Source organism: Oncorhynchus mykiss, chromosome 32 (assembly GCF_013265735.2).
Source record: "Oncorhynchus mykiss isolate Arlee chromosome 32, USDA_OmykA_1.1, whole genome shotgun sequence".
NCBI lineage: Eukaryota > Metazoa > Chordata > Actinopteri > Salmoniformes > Salmonidae > Oncorhynchus > Oncorhynchus mykiss.
Window position 1 is genome coordinate 38,951,175 of NC_050572.1, and position 27,932 is coordinate 38,979,106.

Here is a 27,932-nt window from a genome sequence, read left to right on the forward strand (position 1 = left end):
AGAGCAGGGGGGGCGGGGTAGGATAAATACTATTGAGAAGATGCCACAAGGCACACTGAGACTGAAACCCACTTGCAGTTCAAGAACCACAAGCAAGACTCCGAAGCCGGGAGTAAAAGTACCAACGATATATTGGAGCTCATAAAGGAAAGACAAGAATACATCTTCTGCTATTAGGACTTTTTGGAGCTCCGATATACAATCAATTCGATATTTGGCTATAGTCCGTTTACCTGGATATAGCAACCAAGAAAAGTTGGTAGTACACTCTTTGGAGTTTGGTCAGAGTCGTTTTATTTTACTTTTGCTTGTGGAAGTGGACACTGCTCTAGAACTTGGGGTCGATCCGATACAGTCGTGTCTGGACTTGCCATTTACAGTTTCTGCCGTCGCCCCTTGCTGAACGTTTTGGCCCGAACATTCTGCGATGACAACGTGAAGACTCCGAAAGTTGCTTCCTGAATCCAGCTCGAAAAATTGTAGACTTTTGGATGGAGAGTGTGCACTAGAAGAACATTCTCAAGGTACAGTGATATCCGATTCTATTGGTTGATTCATGTTTTATCGTGTTTTGTTGCTTTGTCTTTTTGACAGTTCAATCATGTGGTTTGTCAGTAGTGCTTTGGTCAAATAGTTGGTATTGCAATGTTGTTGTTTTTCTTGATGTGTTTACATGGAAGCTTATGTGAGAAAGTTGTCACTTCATATGTGGAAAAACCTGCCAGACTTTTGGAGAGTTTAGGTACTGGAATCTTAGCATGACTTCAGTCAGTGAAACGGAGCACGCATTAAGACTCACTCGCTGTACACGGTGCTGAACAACGACATTCTGACTCGGTCGCTGTCCATGGTGCTGAACAATGAGAGTCGGGTTCAGTCGCTGTCCAAAACGCTGTCAAAGTACTTCCGTTTGTTTGCAATCGTCTTATTGTTGCATTATTGTGACTTCAGAGAACATTATTGCAGCAACCTGCACATGGGATTCATGATTAGCCTGCAACAACACCACACGGAATGACAAGCTTTAACGCATGTGAATCAAGCATGCAAATGCAAATCATTTCAACAGGTCTCTCATGTACTGCTCCACTTGTTCCTTCTCTCCCTCTAAATCGCCTTTAAGTTATTTTGTGGGAGCAAAGGAACTATCATTCCACCTTGAGAATAGCCGTTCAGATCCGTTTGGGCTGCACGAATCTGAAGGGTATGTGTTGCATTGTTATGATCGCAAACAATCGTCCACGTATTAATGATATCATGCAATTGCTTTACCCTTGGAGATATCAACTTGACGAATCCTTTGTAAGTTTGCACTCAGCCGGGCAATATTTCTCAATGTCGCTGTGCGCTATATGTCATTTCATATAGACACGGACACAGACAGACATCAGAAGAAACCGTGTGCAATGAGCTTGTAAATTGGAAGTGATTCTTGACGACAGCATGCATTTGATCATGTTTATTATGAATGTTATGAACATTTCCGCCGTGGGAGTGGTGATATATTGTCACATGGACAGCAACAGAAATATACATGCATCGGCATTTATCAACAGGTTGCTCTAAGCAAAGATTTCTCAATTATGTTTTCATTTAACTGTCCAGCATTCCCGAGCGTCACAATTATACCCTGCTGAACTCTGACTCATCTCTGAATTTGATTTGATTTAATAACGTCTGTTAAGAACCTATGATTTGATTATGCAACATTTGCTATTCATATTGCTTTAATAGTTTCATGTTTACCATTTCAGTTTTAGTTTATTCTATGACTATGGAACTAGAAAAAACACTTATCGGTATCTTCCGGCTTTGATGACCTTCCTAATGCATGATATCCGGTGCATGCATGTTGTTTTGTCATTTCTGTGACTCAGTATTCATGTAATGCTTCGGAAGTTAAGACACAGGAGCACATACAGACGACTTGTTTTCACATCAAGGTTTGAATTTACTAACTTGCTGCCTGCTGCCATTGCACAACATTCACCGAAAGTGCATTTGGGGAAAAACACACACACACAGTTGCCACAGCAACTGAACTGACTCTTACCATAGGTCTCCAAAACAAAGGGGGGCTGTTAGAGGCAGTAGTGCTTTATAATGTGAATAATTAGGACCATTTTGTTCCAGTGCTAACTAACAAGTCAGATCTCATAGAGAGACACAAAGGGTGTGAACGTGGAATGAAGCAAAGCATATTTAAAGGTTGCCGAAAGCTGTCTTGGCTTGCACATGGCACGCAATTGAATAGAAACAGCTTGAGCCATTTATTTGACTTGATGACCCCGAGAACGCGTTTATTTATTTTTTCATGTTTTTGCTTTTGCTGTGAAAGTCAGCAGAAAGAGAGCAATCTTGCAGAGAAATGAAAAATGGGGACACAAAAGTAGAAGTGACCTCTCCTCCCTCGTTCACCCCCCCCCCCCCCCCCCTCCTCCCCTCCCCCCTAGGGCTTCTATCACAGATGGTTCAGTTGCAGCTTGCTTATTCCCATCTTTCCCTTCTCCAACCTCTGCACAAAAATAGACAAAGTGATAGAAGATCTGGGGATTTGTTTGGTCACCTGCGGCAGCTGTGGACTTAATTGCCTGCATGTTATCTTTTCAGAAGAACCAAGGAGATGTCCCTGTGTTCAAACAGTTCATATACATATTACAGGCAGTGTAGAATAGAGCAAGCTGTGTGGCAATGTACTATGATTTGACTCTGATTAGAGTAGTCAGGACTTGACAGCCACAGGTATATATATCCTGCTGGCAGAATACTTGTCAACTGATCTATGATTGCCTTCAAAACAACCACATATGTACAAGGGGTAATGGTTTCTGTGGCAGCAATAGAACTCCCCCACGCACACCCAGTACTTTCTCACAGCTCTCCATTTTCATTAGTCATGCAAACCCATGGCCCTTCTGGCTTAAAGCGATTCTTCTATCTCTGCAGATCTCCTGTGAAGTCTTGAATCATTGTACTTCAACATAGATATGTTGTACACATTCCTAAGTCCACATCTCCGGAGAGAAACGGGAGTGTTTGTTTACTGGGCTGTTAGTGCTGATGGGTGCATGGTATTATGCAAAGCACAGCATCAGCTCTCTGGTGAAAAATGCCACTTGAAAGCTGTGCATCACAGCACAAACAGACAGAGAGCACCTGATGGTAATTTAGCTCTTTCCCCTCTTCTGAATTTTACACTAATCTGCACAAAAAAAAATCATAACAGCTGTTTCCATAACTACCACCTGATTACGCGTAGGCTGCCTGCTTTTGTAGAAATGTTGTTGACGATAGGGAGAGAGGTAGAGATGGAGCGATGAAGACAGAGATAGAGAGAGAGAGGGAGGGAGCAAGGGTGAGAGAGAGGGGCTGTAAATGTGACAGCCATACATGTTTTTCTCTCCTCAGTCCTCGCCCCATTTAAAGCCCATTTATGGAGCTTCCGGCTGGTTGCTGAGTGGCGGAGGGAGAAGAGAGAGTGAGACACATACTCCCACACAAGCAGAGGTCTACCTCAGAGGGAGAGTATAGGAAGGAGGCTGGTGCAGAGCATGGGCAAATTAATGATGGTCTAGCTTTGAAGGATGCAGGTGCATCGCTACTGAGAGAAGGAAGGAGGAGGCAATGCTGAAGTTGTATTTCAAGTTTTTTTGTATATCATTCTGCACCTGGTTGTACCTCCTGCTACCCCACCCACCCAATAACTTAGCCAAGGCTTTGAATCCCTTTGCAGACCTACTCATAACGTTTTAATTATTTGTGAATTACTCGGCATCAGTTGGTGGGTTAATAGTGTTTTAGGGCTTCTTCCGACATTAGTCACGAGCTCAAGGCGACTGGGCTGCCATAGAGACATGTAGCAGGAAGAATAGCCTTGCCCTGCATGCATGAGAAAGTTGTTGTTGAGCAACAGTCTTCTTCTCTCCTTATTCCCCCTTAGGCCCAGGGAACGACCAGAAACCTAAGTCACCATAACACCTAGACAATGTGTAACCTCATCAAGAATAAGGTGCCACATGGAGAGTCCAGTACAGGGATACTGATCTTGTGTGCTCTTTGTTCCAGGGCCAGATAGGGTTATTCCTATATATGACTTGACAGATACAGATGTAGGATCTTAATTTGAACCAGTTTGCTACTGCAGGAAAATAATCCTGCAGAAACATGCCATTTTAATTATTATGTGGATGACAATTAATGGAGATTTTTGTAGGAGTTGACACATTTTTTACAAGAGAAAATAAAGTCTGAAATTATCAAATGGGAATAACAAACCTCAAATACACTACAAGTTTTAAATGTGATCAAATTAAGATCTTGCATCTGTACCTCTCTCCACAGGGCATTGTAGTGCAGCAACTACATGCTGTATATGTTGGTTTATGTCTAAACACATTTAGGGTGGGAAAAGCAATGTTGCATGAGTGTCATCCCAATGCACTCCACAGCTGCATATTCTAGTGTGGGAACTGGCAATCGAATAGACCCTCCCTTCAGTCTGCCCTGAATGGGGCTCCTGATAACCAAGGCTTCTTCATTTTTGAGGGAACGCAATAGGCAAGGGTCAAACAAAGTTCATGCAACTTGTGGAGCTGTAAGTGAGATCAATGACTTAACCTTACCATGTTGCTCTTGCTTCTCAGATTCCTGGGCATTGTAGAGTGTAATTGACTTTAAGTGTTGTCTGCGGTTCCCAGTGCCAACGCGCCAGCACCAGACGTCAGCCTGACGCACTTCGGTTAGCATTTAGCAGCACATTCCCGTGTGTGGGAGGAAAGAGTGAAAGAAAGAAATAAAGAAAGAGAGGGAAATTGAGAGAGAGCGGAGGCTAGGACTGTAATTGCAGATCCACACACTGTTATTACACTCTGGACCCTCAGTGCATTTGTTCACTGGAGAGATCTGCTGCTGCACAGTATTGCTAATCACAGGCTCAACACTCAAGTGGAGATAGACGTAATCAGGAGACTGGGAATTATTTTTCCACCTTTATTTATACAGGTATGTCAATTACCTCAATTAAGACCAAATTCTCACTAACAAGGATGAGCTGTGCAGGTTGCAATGAGCATATGTATATTAGAAGTTAGTTCTGAAGAATTCCTTGAATTCACCATAGGGCCGAGGTACTTCTTGGTTGGTTCTGATCAGAGAATTGTTACACTTAGTGACCTGTCATGTATCTTTTTTTTTGTCTTCCCTTTTGTCCAAACAGACACATCTTTGACACATGGCTGTCTGTCTGTCCCACTGAAGCCTTTGAACCCCATCCAATTCCTCGGAGAGTAAACCAACAAGTTCCAAGCAACTGAAGTCACATCGCAACAAATTACATAAATAGAGGAGAGAGAAAAGAGTGAAATCGATTTGAGTCCCCTTGAAACGTCCTCTCGAAGCGACCACAGAATGGCGTGGCCACCTCCTCGGTCGGGGCCCTTAGTGGCCCTTGTGGCCCTCCTTTTCCTCGGTTTGACTTCCAGCATCCCGTCTGGCCCAGCCTCTGATACCTGCGCCACCCTGGAGCAGAGCCGCTTCTTTGGGCTGTTCTCTTCGACCGCCAACCTGCCCTCCACGCCGTGCTCCTGGACCCTGCAGAACCCAGACCCTCGCCGCTACACCGTCTACATGAAGATCACAAAGCCCTCCGACTCCTGCCTGCCCCGCCAGGTCAAGACCTTCCAGTTCGACTCCTTCATCGAGACCTCTCGCACCTACCTGGGTATGGAGAGCTTTGATGAAGTCGTCCGATTGTGCGACGCTTCAACATCTGTAACCTACCTGGAGTCTAGCAAGCAGTTCCTGCAGCTCCGCAAGGTGGCGCCAAGACACGGCCTGGAGATTGTGGAGGGAGAGAGCAGCGGTGAGTTCAAGGCCGAGTTCCTGGTGGTGGGCAAGAGGAACCCCAGTATGCCAGCCTGTCAGAAGCTGTGCCAGTGGCTGGAGAATTGTTTGTCCACCAGCACTCATCCCAACCCCTGCGGCATCATGAACACCCCCTGCCAGTGCTGGGAGACCCCCGTCAGGAAGCCCGGTGGCTGCTACCGTGGAGGCGTCTACCTGGAACAGTGCATCCCAACCCCCAGAGACAATGGACGTGACATTGTACGTGACACCGAAATCATAAGTGAGTAGAGTTACCACCACCTAACTGGCTTACTGTGTAATGCTCAATGTCCACGAATCCACTTGTCTGTTTTTGTTTTCCCATCCAATAGAGTCTAGACTAGATTTCTGTCTGGCTGATTGGAATCATGTTCCCTTGGAAGCACAGCCTCCCCATGCCGACTCAAACTAATCAACCCTCCCCCCGTTAATGATCTAAATTCTAGAGGTATAGAGAACGTGAGGTTCTGATGAAGATGTGCCCTTTGCTGCCCCAGTATCATAAGGCATAAATGAAGGGTGTTAGGAAGAGACTGTGCCTCCTTAAGGTCTAAGTGGTCAGATTGCTCCCACTGCACAGTGTTAGCTCGCCATTTTGTTTTCATGGATGGCGGACATGTTTGCTGGCTCTTTGCTGGGGGATTGAGGGATACAAAAGGCACACACACAGTGTACACAAAGCCCTCACAGTTAGCTGGCACAGGAAATCGAAGCCAATCACTTGCAGTAACCATAGCAACACGCCAGCCTTGCACACCGTGCTTTCCAGGGCGCTGGAAAGCAAACAATCATTTCAAATGAAAAACTTTTATCTGGTGTGGTTTCCTCACAAAGAGCTGTCCTTGTGCATTTCTCCTTAGCTCTCTGACAGGCACAGTAATTTCCCGTTACAGTTTTTACATCGAAATCCTTGAGAACACTACCTGAAAAAACATTTACAGTCTTACTGAACTGTAGCAATTTCTATATCTACATTTCTGAGCGGTAGGGCTTTTTAAGAAAGCTCCATCCACATCTATATACCATCTTCAAGAAGGATGTCTCTGGACTTGTGTGTGATGCCATGTGTCTCATGTTTTTCTCTTCTGCAGAGGGCTGGAATGGTTGGGGCCGCTGGTCTGAGTGCAGTATGGAGTGCGGGGGTGGAGTCCAGGTGCGCAGCCGAGCCTGTCATCCAGAGGATAGTGTGTGTGAAGGCGTGGTCGAAGAGGGGCGGGCCTGCAACCCTCAGCCCTGCATTGGTGAGTCTACCTGTCAATCTAGCTGTCTAGTTGTTTTCTTGGAAGTCTGTAATGTCTAACCTACTGTCTGTCTTTGTTTTGATCTGTTTGGAAGCAGCTTGAGTTTCAGCTCACTAATCATCGTTTACCTCCCAAGGTCAAGTGCGTGCCCGTAGCCAAGCCCTAGCTTCCATTGTTGGCCTGAAAAGAGAGAACGCTGATGTTCCTAGCACTGGAGTCGTGGCCCCTCAAACAGGTGAGATACACATTCTGGTGATAAAGGATACAAAATCCAGTTTTGGAGATAGTTGGAGAGGTGTTTACGATAGTATAATACATTTAAGAGACCGGTAGATCATTTGCAGTTATGTCATGTAAAGCTTAGCTCTACCATATAAGTTGTGTTACGGCCGCCGGACCTTCAGCGCTGACTCTTTGACCCCTGACCTTTTGTAGTGGACGCTGCTGCGGTTGCAGATGAGTGGTCCCCCTGGAGTGTGTGTTCAGTGAGCTGTGGAGAGGGCTGGCAGGCCCGCTCCCGTTTCTGTGTTACGTCCTCCTACAGCACCCAATGCACCGGCCCCCTCCGCGAGAACCGGCCCTGCAACAACACCATGGTTTGCCCCGGTAAGTGGTGGCTCATTTACCGGGGGCCGTGTTTAGGGTGGTGTTTAGGGTGTGTGTGTGTGTGTCTCTAGACACGTTGGCAACTCTGGTCAAAATCACAACTCCACCTAGTGGATAGCTCGTGAAATGGTCCCCTCCTTGAACTCACAGTCAATAAATAACCCAAAGACCCTACAACTCAGTTACCTATGAATAATTTATGTTCATTTTGATGGCAAAACCATCACGTTAAAAAAAATATATATGTTTGGTGACATGGTCTGAATTTTTCCTCTTGTTTTCAGTTGATGGAGCTTGGGACGAGTGGTCCCCATGGAGCCTGTGCTCTTCCACCTGCGGCCGTGGTTACCGTGACCGCACCCGCACCTGCAAGCAGCCCCAGAACGGAGGAGAACCCTGCAAGGGACCCATCAAACAGACCAAGTTCTGCAACATCGCAGTCTGCCCAGGTTAGCCTTATTACTTACTTAATTATGACATATGCCACTTGGCTGACTCTTTTATCCAAAGCAACTTACAACAGTGAGTGCATGCATTTAAGTATATGTGAACCTAGCGGGAATTGAACTCACCACCCTAACTCTTAATGAGCATATCTTTGTCAATGGGTTGGCTTTGTCACTGACCCCTGTGGGAAGAACTCTGACTGACTAAGAGACGTTCACTTTCAAGGCTTCTCTCTTTCGTCCTTCCTGACTTCCTGCCCGTTCTAACTCACATCTAAAATCCTTTAGTGATGGTGGTTATCGTGGGGAGTAAAAGTGTTGGTTTGGCATCACATCTGACGTACTGTATCTGCAGAACAAATACCTGCAGGGCTTAGTCATGGGCTATACAGGCAGTGAGTCATACACTCCTCATGGTCATCCTCACCACTCTCACTCTCTCACACACACACACGTCGGAGCTTCAGTTCTCTCTCTGGTGATACATGCACACCGCCCACTGGCAGTGAATGGTTAGTCCTCTTCTCTCTCTCACCTGAATGTTTAGTCAGTCTGATACCTAGACGTTTTTTAATTAAAATAACAATGGCTTTATATTTTGCAATTCCGTTATTCACTTAGCACATAGCTGATTGTCTGCCGCTCCTCAATACTTTGGAGTTAACTCATTCAATCTGCCTGGCCATGTAGTTTCATACTGTGGACAGCAGATGGCAATATGCACCACCAAGAGATGACCGCTGTAAATGAAAATCCCATTCTAACACTGGACTTGGCAGTGAGAGAAAAAAAAGGCTCCTGCATCATCCATGTAGGCTGATGGGATCACTTAATGAGGTGAAACTCGGGGAGTGATGGAATCCGACGTCCTCCAGAGGCTCCTAATTAGGCCTGCCATCCCGTGTTGGGAGACATAGACTGCATCTTAAATGGCACCCTATTCCCTATATATAGTGCACTACTTTTGACCAGAGCCCATGGGATAGCTATAGGGCTCTGGTCTTCCCATACGACACATAGTTGTAAGCCCATGTTGACCTCCAATGAGCGAGCAGACATTTTTCTCCCTTTAAATACAGTACACTTGATGAGGTTCTCCAACGACTGGAGGGTTTTGTGTGTCGTTTGAGGAGGGCAATTGGTTGGGGAGGCATTTAGAGTTAGAGACACCTGCAGTGGTGCATGAAGGGCAAACGAGAGCAGAAGTTGAGCTTTCACTGCTGCTCAGTCTCAAAGTAGGACATGTTGAAATGTTAATAGCATCTCTGTGCCATGATGATTACTGGCCCGAGGCTTGACGGTGTCCTAATTCTCCACCTCCCTCTCTGGTTCCCTCTAGTGGACGGTGCCTGGAACGAATGGTCCGGTTGGACCACCTGCTCCGCCTCTTGCTCGAATGGCACCAAGCAGAGGACACGTGAATGCAACGGACCGTCCTACGGAGGCTCGGAGTGCCGTGGTGATTGGCGTGAGACCAACAACTGCTTCCTGAAAGATTGCCCAGGTAGACAGCTAGCACCACCAAGTTTGTAATGGAGACCTCTTTTGTCATAATAACTTGTCAATCACCCTGTTCCAGACGTAGTCTATGTGTAAAAGGCCAGCATTGGGCCACTATGGCCAGTAAAAGGCCACTATGGCTACTGGTCAGTCTGTCGAAGGTCAGGGAAAAAACATTTGTTTGTCTCTCTCTAGTTGATGGACGCTGGTTATCATGGAGCTCATGGGGAAGCTGCAGCAAGACCTGTGGTGGAGGAAGCCAGCAGAGACAAAGGATGTGCGAAGGACCTTACTTTGGTGGAGAGCCTTGCCCTGGAGAGAGAGGAGAGCTGAGACGCTGCAACGAGAAAAGATGCCCAGGTCAGTGAGTTGAAACAACATGGCTGACATGTGGGGTGAAATCAAATTCAGTGGTTCAACACAAAACAACAGTTTTCTAATACAACTTGACCAAAGACAACCAAGCAATACTTTGATTCAATGCAACCAAATATGCAACCAAGTCTCCTTCTCTTCTCTTCAGAACCCCATGAGATCTGTCAGGAGGAGACCGACGGCGATGTTGTGTGGAAGAGAACCCCAGCAGGAGATATGGCGGCCGTTACCTGCCCTAGAGATTCCACAGGTCAGTACATTAACACATGTAGCCCATTATTCTTAAAATATATAAATGTACTTCACATGTTTAAGTAATGTAATCATCCCTGTGTATGATGATGCTGACCTCCGGTACTCTGTCGTACACACAGGCTTGACCTTGCGCCGATGCACCCTTGGCGCTGTAGGCCTTGCTTATTGGGAGAATCCGACCTACATCAAGTGCATCTCCAAGAACTACCAGGACATTTCCACATTGGTAAGTTGACTAGACCAGAAAGGAGTGTCTGGAGATGTATCTTCCAACAACCGTGCTAGTTATGATCGTCTATTGTTGTCTCACACAATTAGTAGTCAATCCTTTAAACTCTGAAGATGCTGCCCTTAAAGTCATAGCTACAAACCATTAGAGATGGGGCTCACTACAATGATAGATACCTAATATGAAGATTGTTGAAAACACATCTCCACAACCTATGATTTCCCGGCAGTGTACTCAAGCTACGTTGTATCAAACTCAACTCCGGAACTCAAAGCAAGTTCCACTGCGTTATTTCATTGTTCCCCTCTAATCAGGGACTGAAACAGACCTGGGACACCAGGTGCTTGCAATTAAATATGATCCAGGGGAGTTGAATGCTCCTGAACTAGAGTGTGACCTCTCTACTTACCCTCCCGTCCTATAGGCCCAGGATGGTGTTGATAAGGCTAAGAAGGGCCTGATGGCTGATGGGATTTCTGAGGTGATCTCCCGACTGAGGGCCACCTCTGATGAGGGGACCAAGTACAGCGGAGACCTACTGTCCATCATGGATGTCCTCAGGAACACCACTGAGATCTACAAAGGAGCTGGATACAGCCTGAGCAATGCCGATGTGGAGGTCAGTCCGAAATACTGTGTTGCTTTTGAATTAAGCATTGCAAATAAAATTGCAATGTGTATTGTCACTCACACATTATAAGCTATTCCTTTTGCCATTGTGTTATGTTCGGACACTCCTCCGGCAAAGTATGATTTGGGCTTGATCAAGTCTAACACCTATCGCTCATATCTCCTTCTCTACAGAACTATGCCCAGACAATCAGCAACTTACTGAAGGAGGAACATCATGACAAATGGGAGGAGGCACAGCTGGTGAGTGACAAGTTCTGAGAGCAGTGTATTTAGGCAATGCAACATGTGAATAGGTGCGAGTGGATGACTGTGTCACTGAGAAAAAGAGTGGTGGAGAAAGTTTTTCATCCTTTGTCAGGTTTGTGTGAGAGATGGAGTGGAGGAGAAAGTTCGGTCTGTGAGAGCGAATGGGGGAAAAAGTGGTAACTGGTGGTACCTCATTATCACCCCCCCCCCCCCCCCCCCATAGTAAAAAACAGGACACTCCATAGTAAAAAACAGGACACTCAGAGAAAGAATGGGCAGTATGTGAGAGTATTGATTAAAAGGAACAGAACATGTGTCATTTCAATCCTCACCCCTTGACTTCCCTCACACCACCCCATACTGAAGATAGTGTTAGGAGCATTTTTAACATGTTATGCTCTGAATCAGATGAGCCTCGTGATAATTTTAAGGAAGACTCTTGGCGTTTTTTTTTCTCATTTGTCATGAGAAGTCAAATCACTTTCAGGACACAAACTAAAAACGAATTGTATAGTTGTTGTTGAGGCAACCACAAATGAGGACATTGTGCAATATTTAGTTTCTAACGAATGTCTGTGTCTTTAAAGGAAATTAAGTTAATGTATATATAATTTGATATACAGAAGAATATACATAACTGTCTTATGATTTATATTATCTTGTTTGACATCCCACTGTGATTTGTCTTTACCTTTTATGATTTTGTTACTTTAAACCCCTGTTCAAGTGAACTTTGACCTCCAGCCTCATGGATAGGATTAGTCCAGGTATTATTGTAATAGATATTGTGTTCTCAATAGCCTACTTGGTTAGATAAAAGTAATACATCTATTAGTATGGAAAACTCCAGTCACTAATCAAAAGGCTCCACATTCAGGGAATAACAATTTGCTTGTCAAATTGAAGATGATCTGATTACGAATTAGCCGTGTGTCAGTTCGGGGCAGAGAGAAAGAGCAAGGCAGACAGGGAGAATCACAACGCCCACTCTCCAATCTGTGCGTCTCCATACCAACCCACAGACCATGGTCGTTGTAAAGAAGGGACACATACACAGACACTGTACAATATGTATTACACAGATATACACACACCTTTCGCCCACATCGCTACAGTTCTGCGTCAGAGAGGCGCAAGAGCCCTCCCTCCCGTCCACAGAGAACAGAGAGAAAAAGAGGAGAGCGAATCAACAGCCTGCTGCCTGATGCCCATATATGTCCCTCCGGAAGTTAGGAGGCTCCACAGTCGATGATAGTGCTTTTCACTGCTCAGGAACATTGGTAATGTGAAAGACTAAGATACAGTATGAAAGGCATTACATATACAGTGCGGTATAAGGCCTATACGTTCATTGTTCCTCTTTATGCTCAGCATAGATAAGCGATGCTATGAAAAACAAATGGTCTCCCAGCCGGCAAAACTGGCATTGTAATAGTGACGCAATTTCAACCGGACAACAACAAGTTCTGGTTGTAAATTCATTGTAATGACGTTCATTCAACCAACTTCAAACAACCCAAGGATGTTTCTGAGTTTCCTTTATATAAACGTATGGTCTCCCCTCCTCTTTTCTTCCTTCTCGCTCTCTCCCTCCCTCCACTTAACTCTCCTCTAGATGGGCGCTTACGTCAAGGAGTTCTTGCAGCTCGTCGAGGACTTTGTGGACATGATCGGTATGCAGATGAAGGACTTCCAGGACATTTATGAAGTCACTGAGAATTTAGGTGAGCCCCTCATTTTTCCTGGCAGGAGCTCTCTGCTCTGACATCCCACGGTGATTTGTCTTTACCTTTTATCCGGCCACAGAGTGCATCAATCTTAATCATGTCACCGAAGAGAGGTTCTAGATTAACAAGAAAAAATGTACCTGTTATCACTGTGACATTTTGGCAGGCCCGTTAGTAGCAATCCATCTTCAAGATAGTTTTGTCCTATAGCAGCTGAAATATGTCACAAATCTTATCAAATACAATTTTATTTGTCACATGCTTAGACAACAGGTGTTGGCTAATAGTGAAATGCTTACTTAGGGGTCCTTTTCCAACAAAGCAGAGTTAAATAATTTTTTTTAATGAAAAAAAATAAACAATTAAATAGTGACACGAGGAATAAATTATACAGTGAATAACTAATAAAAAGAATGAGTAAAAATAACATGGCTACATATAGGGAGCAGAAAATAACATGGCTAGTAAACAGGAAGTACCAATACCGAGTCGATGAGCTAGATGCAAAGATACAAAGATAAACCCCATCCTGCATGTTACCAATTACGTGGGAGGAAGCTAGAATCCGATTGGGTTTTACATAAGCTCTCAGAGAAGGCACATACTGTCCAAACTGTAGAACTCACACTTATTTCTTGCCATGCCGCCTTGGCTATAGCAAAGCTGACATTCACAATCCCAGTTCACACAGGATTCAGCAGCAACTCCTCCAGACAGTTAAAAGAAATGATGTGTGACGCATGAAACCATAGCTGTCCTCGGCTCTTCACTTACCAAACCCTAAGGGAGTCGCAGTATCCTATACACACCATGTATTCCAGGGACACTCTTTGACACGACACCTTCCATCTCTTTTTCTCCTCTCCAGTGTTGAGCATCCATAAGCGCCCCACAGCCATGACCACCGACTTCACCTTCCCAGTGAAAGGATGGAGAGGCATGATGGACTGGGTCAGGACCTCAGAGGAGAAGATCACCGTCTCCCGCGACGCTCTGTCCATCGACCAGTCCGGTGAGAATGGCATACATACTGTATTTAAATAGTGTACATTCACAACCACTGATGCATGTATGGTACAGATAGTCTACAGATACACATGTGTGTACGTATTTGTGTGAAGAAACCGATAGCAGACAGTAAAACAAAACCGTTCTGCGGAGTCTCAAAACACCTCGAAGCTCTCGCCTGCTCTTGTTGACACCCACTGTTTTCTTCTCTCCTAGTGAATAATAACAATAATAATTGTGTATTTGTGTCTGTGACAGAGGGCACCACTGCATTTGTGACCGGGATCATTCTGTACAGAAACCTCAGCTCCATCCTATCCTTCCAAAGGTAAGACTTTCCTACTGAATGACTCCTACTCTATTCTAGCACACTTTTACAGTGCCCTCTTGAGACACCTTGGGGGAAGGTAGACTTTACTCCATTGAAACCCGGGCAGGCACGGGACTGATTAACAGGCATATGGTTACTCACTGTACAAACCCCATTCAAACCATTTTAGCATTCCCCTGAAGTATTCGCCGTTGATTGCCAATTCATCCCATCAAACACTGGAAATGCTCCGACAGCACATTACCAGTACTGTGCTTTTGTTTGACCAAATGTCCTGTCTCTTCTCTCCTCAGTAACAGCAGCGTACTCAACTCTAAGGTAGTTACGGTTGTGGTCAAGCCCACCCCAGGTCTGCTCTCCACCCCAGTGGAAATCGAGTTCCCCCACCTCCATAATGTAAGTTCCCATTGGATACCCACCTAATGGCCCTTTAGAACTACAAGTCCCCTAAGGGTATTGTCGTTTTTTTTTTAAATTTTAAACAAGCAGCAGTACGTTAAGTCGCATGAATAAACCTTGCGTCATTGCGGTAATGAGGAGTGGAAATTTTAGTGCAGTGGGTGAGGTTGGGGGGAAAGAAACGTTGGATGGTGGTTAGCGCCATGCTGTTGCATCTCACGCATGTGATAATAGATTGTCCAATTGTGCATCCCCACGCATTTCCTTTTCCTTAGATCCTTACCCCGCCTTTTCTATTTTTCCCAGGACACCATCAATGAAACGTGCATCTCCTGGGATGAGAGTGAAACGTAAGTGGTGACTAATGTTGTTTACATCCCGTTTGTCTTTTCACATTCATAAATATCCATATTTTCATAATTCTGTCAACCCATTTGGTGATAGTTGATTATTCCAGAAAGCTCAAAGGCCATTCACTACTGCTTCTATCACTTGATATGAGCACTTTAGCTATATAAGTCACTGTGATGCAGCATTGTTGCAACTCTTGTAATGTCAATCATCTGGACAAGCAGGGACAGAGCATCAATAGATTATGTTGACATGACCCATCTCTCTGGGCTTTAAGGGTAACAGCCGCTCTTATCCTCAGAGCCTCCTGTGACACCTTTCACTGATCAACAAGTCATCTGGATCCATTCATACCCCACTAACTAGGCAGAGACACAACACAGAGGCTAAATTGATGTTAAGTTTAATTCCGAGTATAGCTATTCATCCAAAGACAATGGCAACTCTTCTTCTCCCATCTCTCCCGTGTCCATTTTGTCATTTTAGAGGTTAATAGATGTTAACAGGAAGTGACACATGGACTTTAAAAAAAAATATGTTTAGATGCATTTTAATGCATCCTGAATACCCCCCGCTGTTCAACTTACCCCCAGCTCTGGATCACCGTGGGGCATTGGGTGGATCCTAAATGGTACCCTATCCCCTATATCGCACACTACTTTTGACCAGAGCCCCATAGGGAATAGGTTGTCATTTTGGAGGCAGCCGTTACTGTGCCCTCCTGAAGCACAGGTGGGCCATTTGCATTTAGATAGATTTGTACACTTGTGGAGCTCAGATAAGCACTGCAATGCATTCAGCTGAGGTCCCGTCCACATCCGCATCCCTTCCCTTCCCCACCTGAGAGAAGCAGCCCAAGAGAAGAAAAACAGAGGTAGAGGAGAAAATGTCATTCACTCATACACTTTCAGAAGGGAGGGGGGTAGGACAAGGGAGGGGATACGTGCCTCCAGCCAAATTAGTTTCATTTTAGACAGCGGATGTGATTAATGCCTAGATGGAGGGAGGATAGGGGGAAATGGTAGAGAGGGAGAAGCCCTGGATCAGAGTTTGGGTCAAAGTTTACTTTGTGGAGGAGCACTTGTTTGGTTTTGAGGCAGGCTCACTGGGGAAATGCCATTATTCTACATGTCCATTCACACCCAACTGTCTATGCTATGCTACAGACACAGATTGAGGCCAAGTGCTAAGCTAGGCTATTCTAGAGTCAGTGTCCATCTCTCAGTGACATGCTATTATTATTAGATATTAGACTAATTCCAAGCTAACATACTCTGTCTGATCCCTTTTCAAAGCTACACAGTCAGATATTGCATAGTTACACAAACCATACCAAGGAACAATGCCTTCTGACCCATCTGAGTGATCTGAGAAATCGAGCAGGCAAGCAGGCATTAAACTGTACTGGCAGCAGAGCAAAGCCTCCTCTCCAAGTTGACTTTGCTGTTGACTGCAGTGACTCCTGCTATTTCCTCATAGTCTCCCTTCGATGCTCGACAGTGTGTGGACTAATGTCCACACATTAGGGGGGGGGCTGGCTGGTGGTGGTGGTGGTGATCACAGCCTTTTGCTCAGGCAGGCTCACCAGTTTGTGCCCGGGCCCACGGTTCAATGCCTCGCTCCCTTCTCTCTCCCCCCTGACACTCACATCATGTGAAACGCTGCAGGGTGGCAGTGTCTGCTGCTGCACAGTGCAGCCAGATAACTTTATCCCCATGTGTCATAATAATAGGGACTATGTCACAGAACTAAATGTAACGCTCTACTGTATAACCACTCATTCATGATGTGGAAAAGGGATTGTTGCCGTCTTAAGATTGTTGATTACAATGTATTTTAATGGTCACTGATGACAAGACGTTGCCCTTTGTCTCCATACCTAAAACTGGATATTCTGGGATGGAAAATCCATAGTGGCCATCTTAATAACTGAGAGTTAAAATTATACACAGTAGATGTTCAAAAGGTTTAGAGAAGACCCTATGGCAGTCTTAGAGGTCATGCGTGAAGCGAAGGGCACCAGTAGAAGGGCACCAATGAAATCCATCATGTTTCTTATTTTACTCATACTTTTGAGAAACTGTGCAAGAAAAATTGTATTCTCATTTACAACCTCCTCTTTCAGTGTAGGCTTGTTGGGGATATCCAGTGTCCACCATCTCGTATCTAATGTCTCTTGGGAAAGATGGTCAAGAATATAAATTAGACAGATTCTTGTTTATGTTTTTGGTATAGAATTAGCAGCAATAAAGTGTTCATCCCATAGCAAGGCTGCCATTTCAGGTGTTAGAACTACAATTACACTCCTAGTTATTATAACAAAACAGTTTTTCTTGTGAAAGCAACAGGTTAATTCCTATATGATTTCTGTGTAATGAGAACTTAGATTTGCATAAAAACTCGCACACATACCACGTATCTTATCAATCACATATCAGCTATATGAATTCCTCTGCATTTCAAATTACCATGCAAAACTGAAAGACCTGTGATTTGCTACTACAAATATGCCGGGCATATTTTACGTGGTTTTATTATAGACTAGGCTACAATGATTTTGGGGGGATGGAGAGGTTGATTTGAGACATTTCTCGGATTATGTTTCCTCTCTCATAACCCGCTGTTCCCTTTCACTCTCGCCCTGTGCAGTTCTTCGCTGCTTGGATCTTGGTCTGCGCGTAGCTGCAGAGCGGTCGCCGTTGATTCTTTCAGAACCAAATGCGTCTGTGACAGGCTCTCCACCTTCGCCATTTTAGCGCGGCTGAACCCTGATATGGTAAGTGTTGCGCTTATTTACCTTGTGTTCCTTCAATGTTGACGTCCGTTATGTGTGTGTGATGGAAGAATTCAATGTAAACAGTAGGCGTTGTTTTTCGAAAGGCTCGGTTTCGCGCTGCCAGCCTCCCCCTCTTTGTCTCTGTGCAGGTGCCATTGACCATAGATAGGTTTGATAGACTGGTGATTTGAATGGTCAGACAAATGCAAGTAACATGTCGATATTCGATACGAAATGCCATTTCTATCAAAATAACGATCGATTAATGTTAGGCTAATAATAGCCCTAATCGTTACATTTTAATGATGGTTTTCAACTAGACTCACTGTCTTATTCAAATATGTGCAAATAACATTCCCGTGTGTGCATTAATAATCGGAGATAATTCCGTGTCATTCTTATCAATTGAATGAAATTGATAAATTCATGTTTAAAAACATAAAGCTAAATGGTTTCGTTGTGACCTACAAATAGAGTGAAGCGTTTTCAAGCGTCACTTGAAAAATCATATCAGAATTTGTTCTACATATCAGAAATGTGTCTACATTTGTGCTTTAAATGTATTTTTCCATTTGATCAAGATTATTCATTCATGCATTTTGGGTATTCAAATTCATAGGGGATTGCATTGCATAGTTTTCACAGCATGCATTGACTTGGTGGAACATATACTTTGATTAGTGTATTCATTCTATCAATACTCAAAGAGCTCTATTGCGCAAAGGCAAAGTGTAATTTACCCCAGTTTAGATTGTGCCTCCATAGCAGTTCACTCTCTAGTTGCCCTGGTAACGACTTCTGCAGCAGCAAGCTTGGTCTGTGTGATTTTTGCTAACTGAGATATTGAGGGGGGGGGGGGGGGGGGGAACCACCATGACCAAAACCACACTGACAATCAACAGATAGGACAGGCTATTACAATTCAGAGAAATGCAGGTTTTGTCTCAGATCGGCTTAATTGCACATAGGATTACCTTCCATTCCACTGCAAACATCAGATACTAACCTGTAGTGGGCTCAGCAGAATAGATATACAGCATGTCAAAGCCTATACACATGCACAGTCACTCAGTCAGTATGCTTGGACTGCATGATTCTATTGCATCTAGCAAAAGATGCTGCCAATCTGAACATAAGAGATGCAATCTGGGCTTTGTTTGTCTCTAGACCTGTTGTCATCGATTTGTTTGGTCTCTGTTGCCGGTCTGGAAAAGAGAAAGGTAGCTACAGCGCCCCCTGTGTTTGTGAGAAGACAACAAAACCAGCCACCCCTACCTGCCTCCCATAGTCGACGGCCAGCTGCGCCAATCATTTCGCCTGCCAATACCTCTGAATCCTCTTACACCCCCCGTCCCCCCCCCACCCCACCCCATCCTCCTCCCTACCACCCCACCCCTACGGATCGCATATCAAGTCTCTCTGAAAAATGCCAAAGACTCTGGCCAATGAGAAGCGGATGTCTGGTTGTGCATTGACGGTTCCACCCGCCCACCATCCTTTGATGTGTGCTGTAGACATTTTCAATACTGTCCCTCCGGCTGCCAACTGTATGGGAGAGGAGAGAACAGCCAGACACTGCAGTGTTTCAGCTCTCATTTGATAAGGTCTGCTCCCTGGACCCTGCACCAACGAGAACGTGTCTTGGACACATGGTCAAAGAGGCAGGAGTGGCCCACCTAGTTAGTCAGTGGAGAGAACCTTGTCCACTGGACCCCAATTAGAGCGGTGCGCACTGGGTAATCAACCCTTATCACAAATGAAAATGCACACTTAATAGGCACCATAAAGGACTCTTTTTTTTCTCCTGTCCTGATTTTAGGTTTAGGAGAAAATGGGAACTTTGGGATTCCTTCAAAGGCAAAAGCAAGACATGGCTCATATTTAGATCAAACTCGCTGGATTACAGTTTCACTCAGTAGCCCATGGCGAAAGGCAGCATCAACCCAGATAGACAGACAAATAGGGAGGGAGGCAGTGAAGCTAGCATACTGCTGCCACAGTTATTTTTCTCCCTGGCATTAGCAAACGGCAGTTCAGCTCACCCCTCCGCTATCTGCCATCTGGTTTGGGAGCCTCTGATGTAGTTGGATAGATTTCTAAACAAATGTGCTGTGCTAATTTATCATTTGGCTGCCGCAGGCCCGGGTTTGCCAGCTGTGCTGTGATATGAGGTATGTCCACGCAGAGAGCAGATAGCGATATAGACGGCCCTCCAAGGCACCGCATTCATCCCCATTTTAGCCTCTCGGGCATTATCTGCATTTTCTGCAATGCCAAAGCGATGTGGCTCTTATGGTATTTCCTATGCTACAGACACAACACTTGATGGGTTTATCATAGAAATCCACTGGAGGGCGTAGCCAATTTCACTTTCCTCGCACCTCAGGTTTATCACGTTTGAAGCATTGGTTTTGATTTTTTTTCCCCTTCCTCAGCAATTAGCTCGCCCCTTAGCCTTTCCCACCTCTTTATATGTGCCACAATTCCTAACCCCGGTCAAAATGCCTCATTAGATTCTTCGCCTGTGAAGGCTTCCACATTGGGCGCCTGAACAGGGTTTGTCCGCGTCTCATTTGCACCTCAGTGATGCATATTCATCTATGGTGTTAAATGAACTCAACCCCTCCAAAGTCTATTCAAAGCACGGGGACGAAGCCCCAGCCAATTAGCTGGTGGGAGTGGGTGGGGGGCAATGGGTCCCTCTCATCAGTATTGGCGCCCTCGTAGCCCCCCAGGTGAGTCAGCATCAGGGCTAACAGGGTGCGAGACCTCTCCCGTGTGCCCGCCGCTAAGGGTTCAGTGTGCCAGGTCTGAGACACAGGCGGGCACTAAGCTGCTGTCAGAGGCGTGGGAGGTGATAACCTGTCCACTCCTACAGGGAGGGGTAACAAGACACTGGGCACACACACAGACACAGTAAATATCCCCTCATAGAAAGGCACCGCGGCATATAAATCCATGCAGATATCAGCTTGTAAGGAAGGCCCGGGATATTTCTCCCTCTTTCTCTCTCTCCCTCTGCTTAGTAGTGGGAGATATATGTTCTGTGTCCTCCATGCCTCATTTGCTGGTTCAAAAGCTCAATGGGAAAACGCAGTGACCTCGGGCCGAGTCTTTGGCTCGCCGCTCTATCTTTCTGACACGTTCACCTTGGGGTCACCTTGCCTTAGCCGTGGCCTAATTGTGCCATTCAGCTGTCTGCCCACAGGGAGCCGTCTGCTGTTGCAGATAGCGCAGCAGAGAGTAGACTCACTGCCTGTGTGTGTGTGTGCGTGTTTTTATGTGTTAGCCTTTTTTCATGTATGTGTGTTTGCTGGTGTGCAGCGTAGTAAGGGAATGTATTGTGTTGTCTTGTCTCCTCTCTACAGAACATGGATAAGAATCTTCTTCCCTCTGTGACGCTCATCGTGGGCTGTGGGGTCTCCTCTCTCACCCTACTGCTCCTCATCATCATCTATGTCTCCGTCTGGAAGTAAGTGCCCCCTGGAAGCAAAACCACTATTACACATTTCACGTCTTTGTGTGCGCAACACGCTTCGTCTTCCCCACCGTCCTCACTCTCTCCATTTCGTCCTCCAGGTATATCCGCTCGGAGCGCTCGGTGATCCTCATCAACTTCTGCCTCTCCATTATCTGCTCCAATGCCCTCATTCTGGTTGGACAAACCCAAGCTCGCAACAAGGTATGGCACAATTCTAACCAATCCCCTCTTCTTTTTCCTTCTTCTCTATGGCTTTGACCTTCTCTATGGCTTTGAGACCTTCTTTATGGCTTTGACCTTCTCTATGGCTTTAACCTTCTCTATGGATTTGACCTTCTCTATGGCTTTGAGACCTTCTCTATGGCTTTGACCTTCTCTATGGCTTTGAGACCTTCTTTATGGCTTTGACCTTCTCTATGGCTTTAACCTTCTCTATGGATTTGACCTTCTCTATGGCTTTGAGACCTTCTCTATGGCTTTGACCTTCTCTATGGCGTTGACCTTCTCTATGGCTTTGACCTTCTCTATGGCTTTGAGACCTTGGAGATTAACCGCACCACTGACACCGTTTTTCTCTCACTCTCTTTTTCCCTTTCCCTCCTTCCTTCAGGTGGTGTGTGGAGTGGTGGCCGCCCTCCTCCACTTCTTCTTCCTCTCATCTTTCTGCTGGGTGCTGACGGAAGCATGGCAGTCCTACATGGCTGTCACGGGCCGTCTGCGCAACCGCATCATCCGCAAGCGTTTCCTCTGCTTGGGCTGGGGTACGTACCTTAATAAATGGTTTTCTGTCTGTCACTCTGTCTGTATTTCTGTCCATAGAAATATAATTGCTAGAATTCAAAGTGTAAATAAAGTAATAATTTGTTTATGACTCTGTTACTGTCTCTATGTGTCTGTCTTTCCTCTTCCAACCATCTTTGGACATTCTAGCTGTACGTTTTCCTGTATTTCTGCCATTTATTTCTTGTTCAACCCTAACTCTGTTCCTTCTCTCCCCCGCTCTCTTATAGGACTCCCTGCTCTGGTGGTGGCTGTGTCTGTTGGATTTACCAAGGCTAAGGGATATGGCACCGTCAACTAGTAAGTTGAACCTAAATCTGTTTCTTCCTCCCCACCTTTCTTCCCTCCGCTCTCTCTCTCTAACTCCCTTTCTCCAGCTCATGTAATAATTGCTCTTGTTCTGTCTGTTCCCTGTAGCTGCTGGCTCTCTCTGGAGGGTGGACTCCTCTACTCGTTCGTTGGGCCCGCTGCTGCTGTTGTTCTGGTATATATCCCTGTATATCTAAAAATATTTCGAAAAACATAAAAATACTTATTAATGAATGCTTTACCATACATTCTCTTATGACATATGGTAGTTAAACCAATTTCTAACCATTGCTAGCCATATTGATAGCCATAGTTAAACCCATTGCTCACTACAATTGTCTCACTCATTGTGTCTTTAACTTCTTTCGAACAGGTGAACATGGTAATTGGCATCCTGGTCTTCAACAAACTGGTGTCCAAGGACGGCATCACCGATGTCAAACTGAAGGAGCGAGCGGGAGCGTCACTGTGGAGCTCCTGTGTGATTCTGCCCCTGCTGGCCCTCACCTGGATGTCCGCTGTCCTGGCCATGACCGACCGCCGCTCCGCTCTCTTCCAGATCCTCTTCGCGGTCTTTGACTCCCTGGAAGGTTTCATAATCGTCATGGTGCACTGCATCCTGCGTAGAGAGGCAAGCACAACGTTTTCACCTCGGAAGTTATTTTCCTACGTTTTGGTTTGTATTGAAGGGTGTTTCCGAATGTAGCTGACTGTTTGGTCATTTCGCCACTATTTTCATAGGTTCAAGATGCAGTGAAATGCAGAGTTGTTGACCGTAAGGACGATGGCAATGGAGATTCTGGCAGTTCCCTCCAAAATAGCCACCACACCCAGCTCATGGTGAGTGTCTTTGTTTATGCTTATAATGTCGGAATAACATAGTTATGAATGACTGAAACTTGTGTTTTCAATGTAAAAGTAAATACACTTTCGATCAGTACTAATGAAACCATCTCTTTGTATTTTGTTTTACAGTCTGATTTCGAAAAGGATGCTGACTCCAACAGACCTGGTGAGCCTCTTTCCTTTCATTCCTCTCCTAACCATTTTTCCATTCACTTACTTAAATGCCCTTTCATTCGTGGAGGTCATTTGTGTTGTCCATTTAGAATGAAGATATTTTAGAGGCAGGTTGCTACTTAAGCACTTTGATTACTTCTAAAATCTATTATTTACGTTTGACCATCCTTTCAATCAATGTGAATCAACAGACATGCCCAGCATCATTTTACTGTCAGTGCACTCTCTTACCTATTTGCCCCGACCCTCCTCTCCATTCCAGGTGGCATGAACTCCTCCTGTGAGGAGAAGATGCCCCTCCCACCTCAGCTACCCCTCCCCATGAGCTCCAACTTCCACACCCTGCCCTCCCACACCACCAAGGCCCACATGCAGGCCGTGCCCGAGTACTCCAGCCACACCCTCACCCTGAAGAGGGAGAAGACCCGGCTGCATGGTGGCATGGACCCGTCCTCCTGCGGGAAACCCGTCTACGTGTGCGAAGGCGAGCTCTTCCAGCAGCTGGACGCCAACCTGGCGCGTGGCCAGGCGGAGGGGAGCTGCCCCGACGGTAGCGGCTACTTGCTCCTGCCCAACACCACCTCCACCCTTCGCAAGGCCAAAGAGGACCCGTCCAAGTACAACATCAGCGTGGAGCAGCTTCCACAGACCAGGCTGGTTCATCTCAGTGGGCCATTCGCTGAGCCCCAGGCTGCCTTCGGACTCAAGACGCTACCGTCCGACCGGGTCAGCGTGTCCTACTCGGAGAGGGACTCTCCCGTCCAGAACATCCACAACATGTCCAGCGAGTCTCACATCACCCACAGCAGCCTGGGAGACACCTTCGACTCAATGAACTCCATGATGTCCAAGAGCGAGACCATCTCCACACTGTCCATGAGCTCCCTGGAGAGACAGAAGTCCCGTTACGCTGAATTAGATTTCGAGGTATGTATCATTATGTAACCAAGACAACGTTGTTATAGAACAAATACTGTATTGTCATGTTAATAGCACATCTGTAAACTTATAATAAACATGGAATAACTTTAAAGAGCTGAATGTAAGCAATCTCAAGTGTATATTTGTATATTAACCAATAATATGGATAGAATTCATCAGTAGGAAATTACATTTGTCTAAAATGGGGTCATTTTGTGCCATTTGCTGACTTACTATTCTTATTCCCATGTGTCGTGTAGAAGATAATGCACACAAGGAAACGTCACCAAAACATGTTCCAGGACCTCAACAGGAAATTACATCACGCTGAGAAACAAGACAGAGAGTCCCCTGCTTCAGACAGCAAGGTAAATAATCCTATAGGCATCTATTTTACAGTGTACACACAGATTCACATACAGTTAACTGAATTTTTTGTTTAAATGCCGCAGAAAATAAATGGGCAGTTGCTAGGCTAGACAACATTAATAGAGAACGAGAGAGACCATTCCAAGCAATGCAACATCTTCAATCATCTTTGTCATGCAGACATGCTGAGTCTTTATTTACATAAGAGTATTGTTCTGGAAGAAAACCTGACCTCAGCCAACCATATTGACCTCGGCGGTTATTGAAATTGCATTTAGCAGTCTTTTAAGAATGTTTAAATAATGATGTTTTTTTATTCTTTTTATTTTTCCTAACAGTCTGTGAGATGGAGTGTGTCCTCTGGAGGAAGTGACAAAACAAACCACAGCGTGAGTCCTATTACCCATACTGGTCTAACTGACTGAATATGCCTTTTCTGGCATTGTAAATAGGGCATACTCAGCATTGCAAGGCTTCACTAGCTCCCCAGTATGAGAGGAACAGTTTATCCACATTACGCAATCATATTAGCAATTTTTAAGTTACCTTTAAAAGGTAGTTCATGGCAAGCCGATTGACAGTTGTTTGGATTAAACAAGGAAAGACTACAATGACTGACCGTTGATCTGCCTATCAACCAAATTCACAATTTTCATTACAATATTAGGTCCAACTTTATTTCATTGGACTATCCCCAAATCCAATTTGGGCCCATTGATGATACCAATACTCATGGCCTTTTTTTGTTCACCTCTTCAGGACAAGCAACTGCCACAGGTGGAGAGACCCTGGGAAGGTGTCCAGAGGACCCAGCACTCGCCCCCCGCCTGGGTGCGGAAGGACCTGGAGCCCCTGGCCGCGTCGCCCCTGCATATGCAGCAGGTGGAGTGGGAGAAGGCTGGAGCCACCATCCCAATGGTCAGCCAGGACATCATCGACCTGCAGACGGAGGTCTGAGAGGAGAAGCCTGAGATTGTTCCTTATAGTTCCACCTCAGTCACCTATTCTATTGGTTGGGGGAGAAGAAGAGCCATGGATCCACGTGGATCGAGTTAGAGGAAGCCAATAATGAACAGGTGAAGAGAGGAGGGGGTAGAGAGAGCTGAGAGAGTGCTGAACCCAGAATCCATGTCTTCAGACCCTTAGCAAGAGAAAGATGGAAGGAGGGAGGCTATTGTGTTGTGCTGTGGGGATTTGTTTTCCAGCAGGGACTTGATAATGAGCAACACTAGAGAAGCACTGTGATTCTGACCTGCGGTTAGTGTCAGGTAGTGACGGATGGTTCCATGGTTCCAAGGACTGGTTCTGGTTCTGTTCGCAGCCCGACCACTGAGAGGTTTCTTACCGCCTGGGCTCAGGAGAGGTGTGGTCGACATGGTTAAAATGCAGTCAACATTCCCCTTTGACTCGTTTTAAAACGCCGGGTCTCACTTTACCCGGGAGCTCCAACCAAACGTAACATTTGTACGCCTGTGTTTGTGGCCAAGGCATCTTCCAAGTTAGCTAGGACAAGGCAAGAGGAGCGATCTGGACTCCCTTCAGACTTGGGGTCTGACTCAACGCGGTGGTTTATCAATCAATGCTTGATCATGCTTGCAGAGCTGAGAATTATTCTTATTATCATTATCATGTTGTTATAGTATTATGATTCTCATTCTTCTTCTTATTATTATTGTTGTCATTATCATGTTATAGTATTATGATTATCATTCTTCTGATTATTATTATCATTATCATGTTATATTATTATGATTCTCATTCTTATTATTATCTGTATTATGTTTGATTGTTTTAGCATCGATTTGAGTTTATATCTTACTACTGGTGAATTTACAGTTTTTTGCACTGTATATATCATTAGGCTCAAATATTTGATTTGAATTGGAAACCCCAAAAAAAGGACTGCAAAGCATTGGGACAGCCATTGGGACAGCCAGCATTGGGAGCACAACCCTGGTTCTGCCAGCATTCTGCCTCCGCAGCACATGGCATGACTGGAAGAACAACCAGCTTTTTTTTACAGGAATAGCAGTGCATTCTGGGAACTGCTGGGCAGCATCATCAGGAAGTGGTGGACAAAGACCACTCGAATCCCACCACTCCTCCTCAGCTGGCGGCAGAATGCAGGCTCCTCCGGGTTCATAATAAACAAGAGCCCCCACCATGAGATCTCGTTTCCATCCTGCTACGCGCGCAGCCTTGCAGACAGAAGCCCAGGACTAGAAGCCGTCGGGCACTTGCCAAAACGACATGACTTCACTTCCGCAGTGCCAGCTACTAAAAGACTTCAACACAACATATGTGTTTTAAAACCATCAGTGTGAAACTCGTGCAAAATGATGGGCGCTTGATGCTCAAGCAGGACTGATATCAGGATTATAAGGCCGATTTTTCTTAAGATGTTTCAATACTCTTTTATAACCTGTTCCTCCCATTTACAGAGCATATAGATACTTTATTGTATAACAAATCTGTGTTAGTAATGAAACTCATTCATTCAAAAGAGGTTTGCTTGTGTTCCGAGTGGAAGCGTAAGACTACAAATTATTTGGAGGTCTATGATTGGTAGATTATTGTAATTCTAAAAAACAGATGTTATATAGAATTAATAATAGCCTATACGAATATATCTAAAAAAAACTCTTCTTCAGGATAACTGTTTTGATTCCATACCTCACAGTGTGGAATAACTGAACCTCATGTCTTCTGTAATAGTGTTTTGGATCATCTTGTCATATTACCCTACAGTATGTGCCCAAAATCTTTCCTGTCCCCTATTTCTTCCTTCCTAGCCATAGCGCCCAATACATACCCCCCCGAGTTACTTGTATCAAATACCCATTTGTATCTACACTTCCCCTTAGTTTTTTTTGTTAGAATACAACTTTTTTTGAGTTTCTCTTGTTGTAAATGTACAGTTTTCAGAGCACAAGATGAATGTGATTTTTGTTCTAATAAAATTAAAACATATCTAAATGAGCTGTCCTTGTTAGTACCTGAAATGATGTTGGCAATGGCACAGTCTTAATTATTTACCAGGATAAAT

At 45.1% G+C, this 27,932-nt stretch overlaps 1 protein-coding gene across 1 annotated transcript; it reads left to right on the forward strand.

Moving 5' to 3' along the window:
* The first annotated feature begins 69 nt into the window (after window positions 1–69).
* LOC110488487 (adhesion G protein-coupled receptor B1) lies at window positions 70–27,865 on the forward strand. The gene is made up of 30 exons (XM_036971450.1): window positions 70–524; window positions 5,216–6,124; window positions 6,975–7,124; window positions 7,261–7,359; window positions 7,560–7,730; window positions 8,015–8,179; window positions 9,516–9,680; window positions 9,872–10,036; window positions 10,200–10,301; window positions 10,426–10,532; window positions 10,960–11,154; window positions 11,340–11,408; window positions 13,030–13,138; window positions 14,010–14,153; window positions 14,408–14,477; window positions 14,774–14,876; window positions 15,186–15,229; window positions 17,880–18,006; window positions 21,375–21,478; window positions 21,586–21,688; window positions 22,098–22,248; window positions 22,498–22,567; window positions 22,685–22,751; window positions 22,950–23,207; window positions 23,318–23,416; window positions 23,552–23,588; window positions 23,859–24,523; window positions 24,778–24,885; window positions 25,225–25,275; window positions 25,646–27,865. Exons 2-30 carry the CDS (start codon window positions 5,407–5,409, stop codon window positions 25,841–25,843), a joined length of 4,614 nt encoding a protein of 1,537 aa, XP_036827345.1. The 5' UTR covers window positions 70–524; window positions 5,216–5,406; the 3' UTR covers window positions 25,844–27,865.
* Window positions 27,866–27,932: the final 67 nt, after the last annotated feature.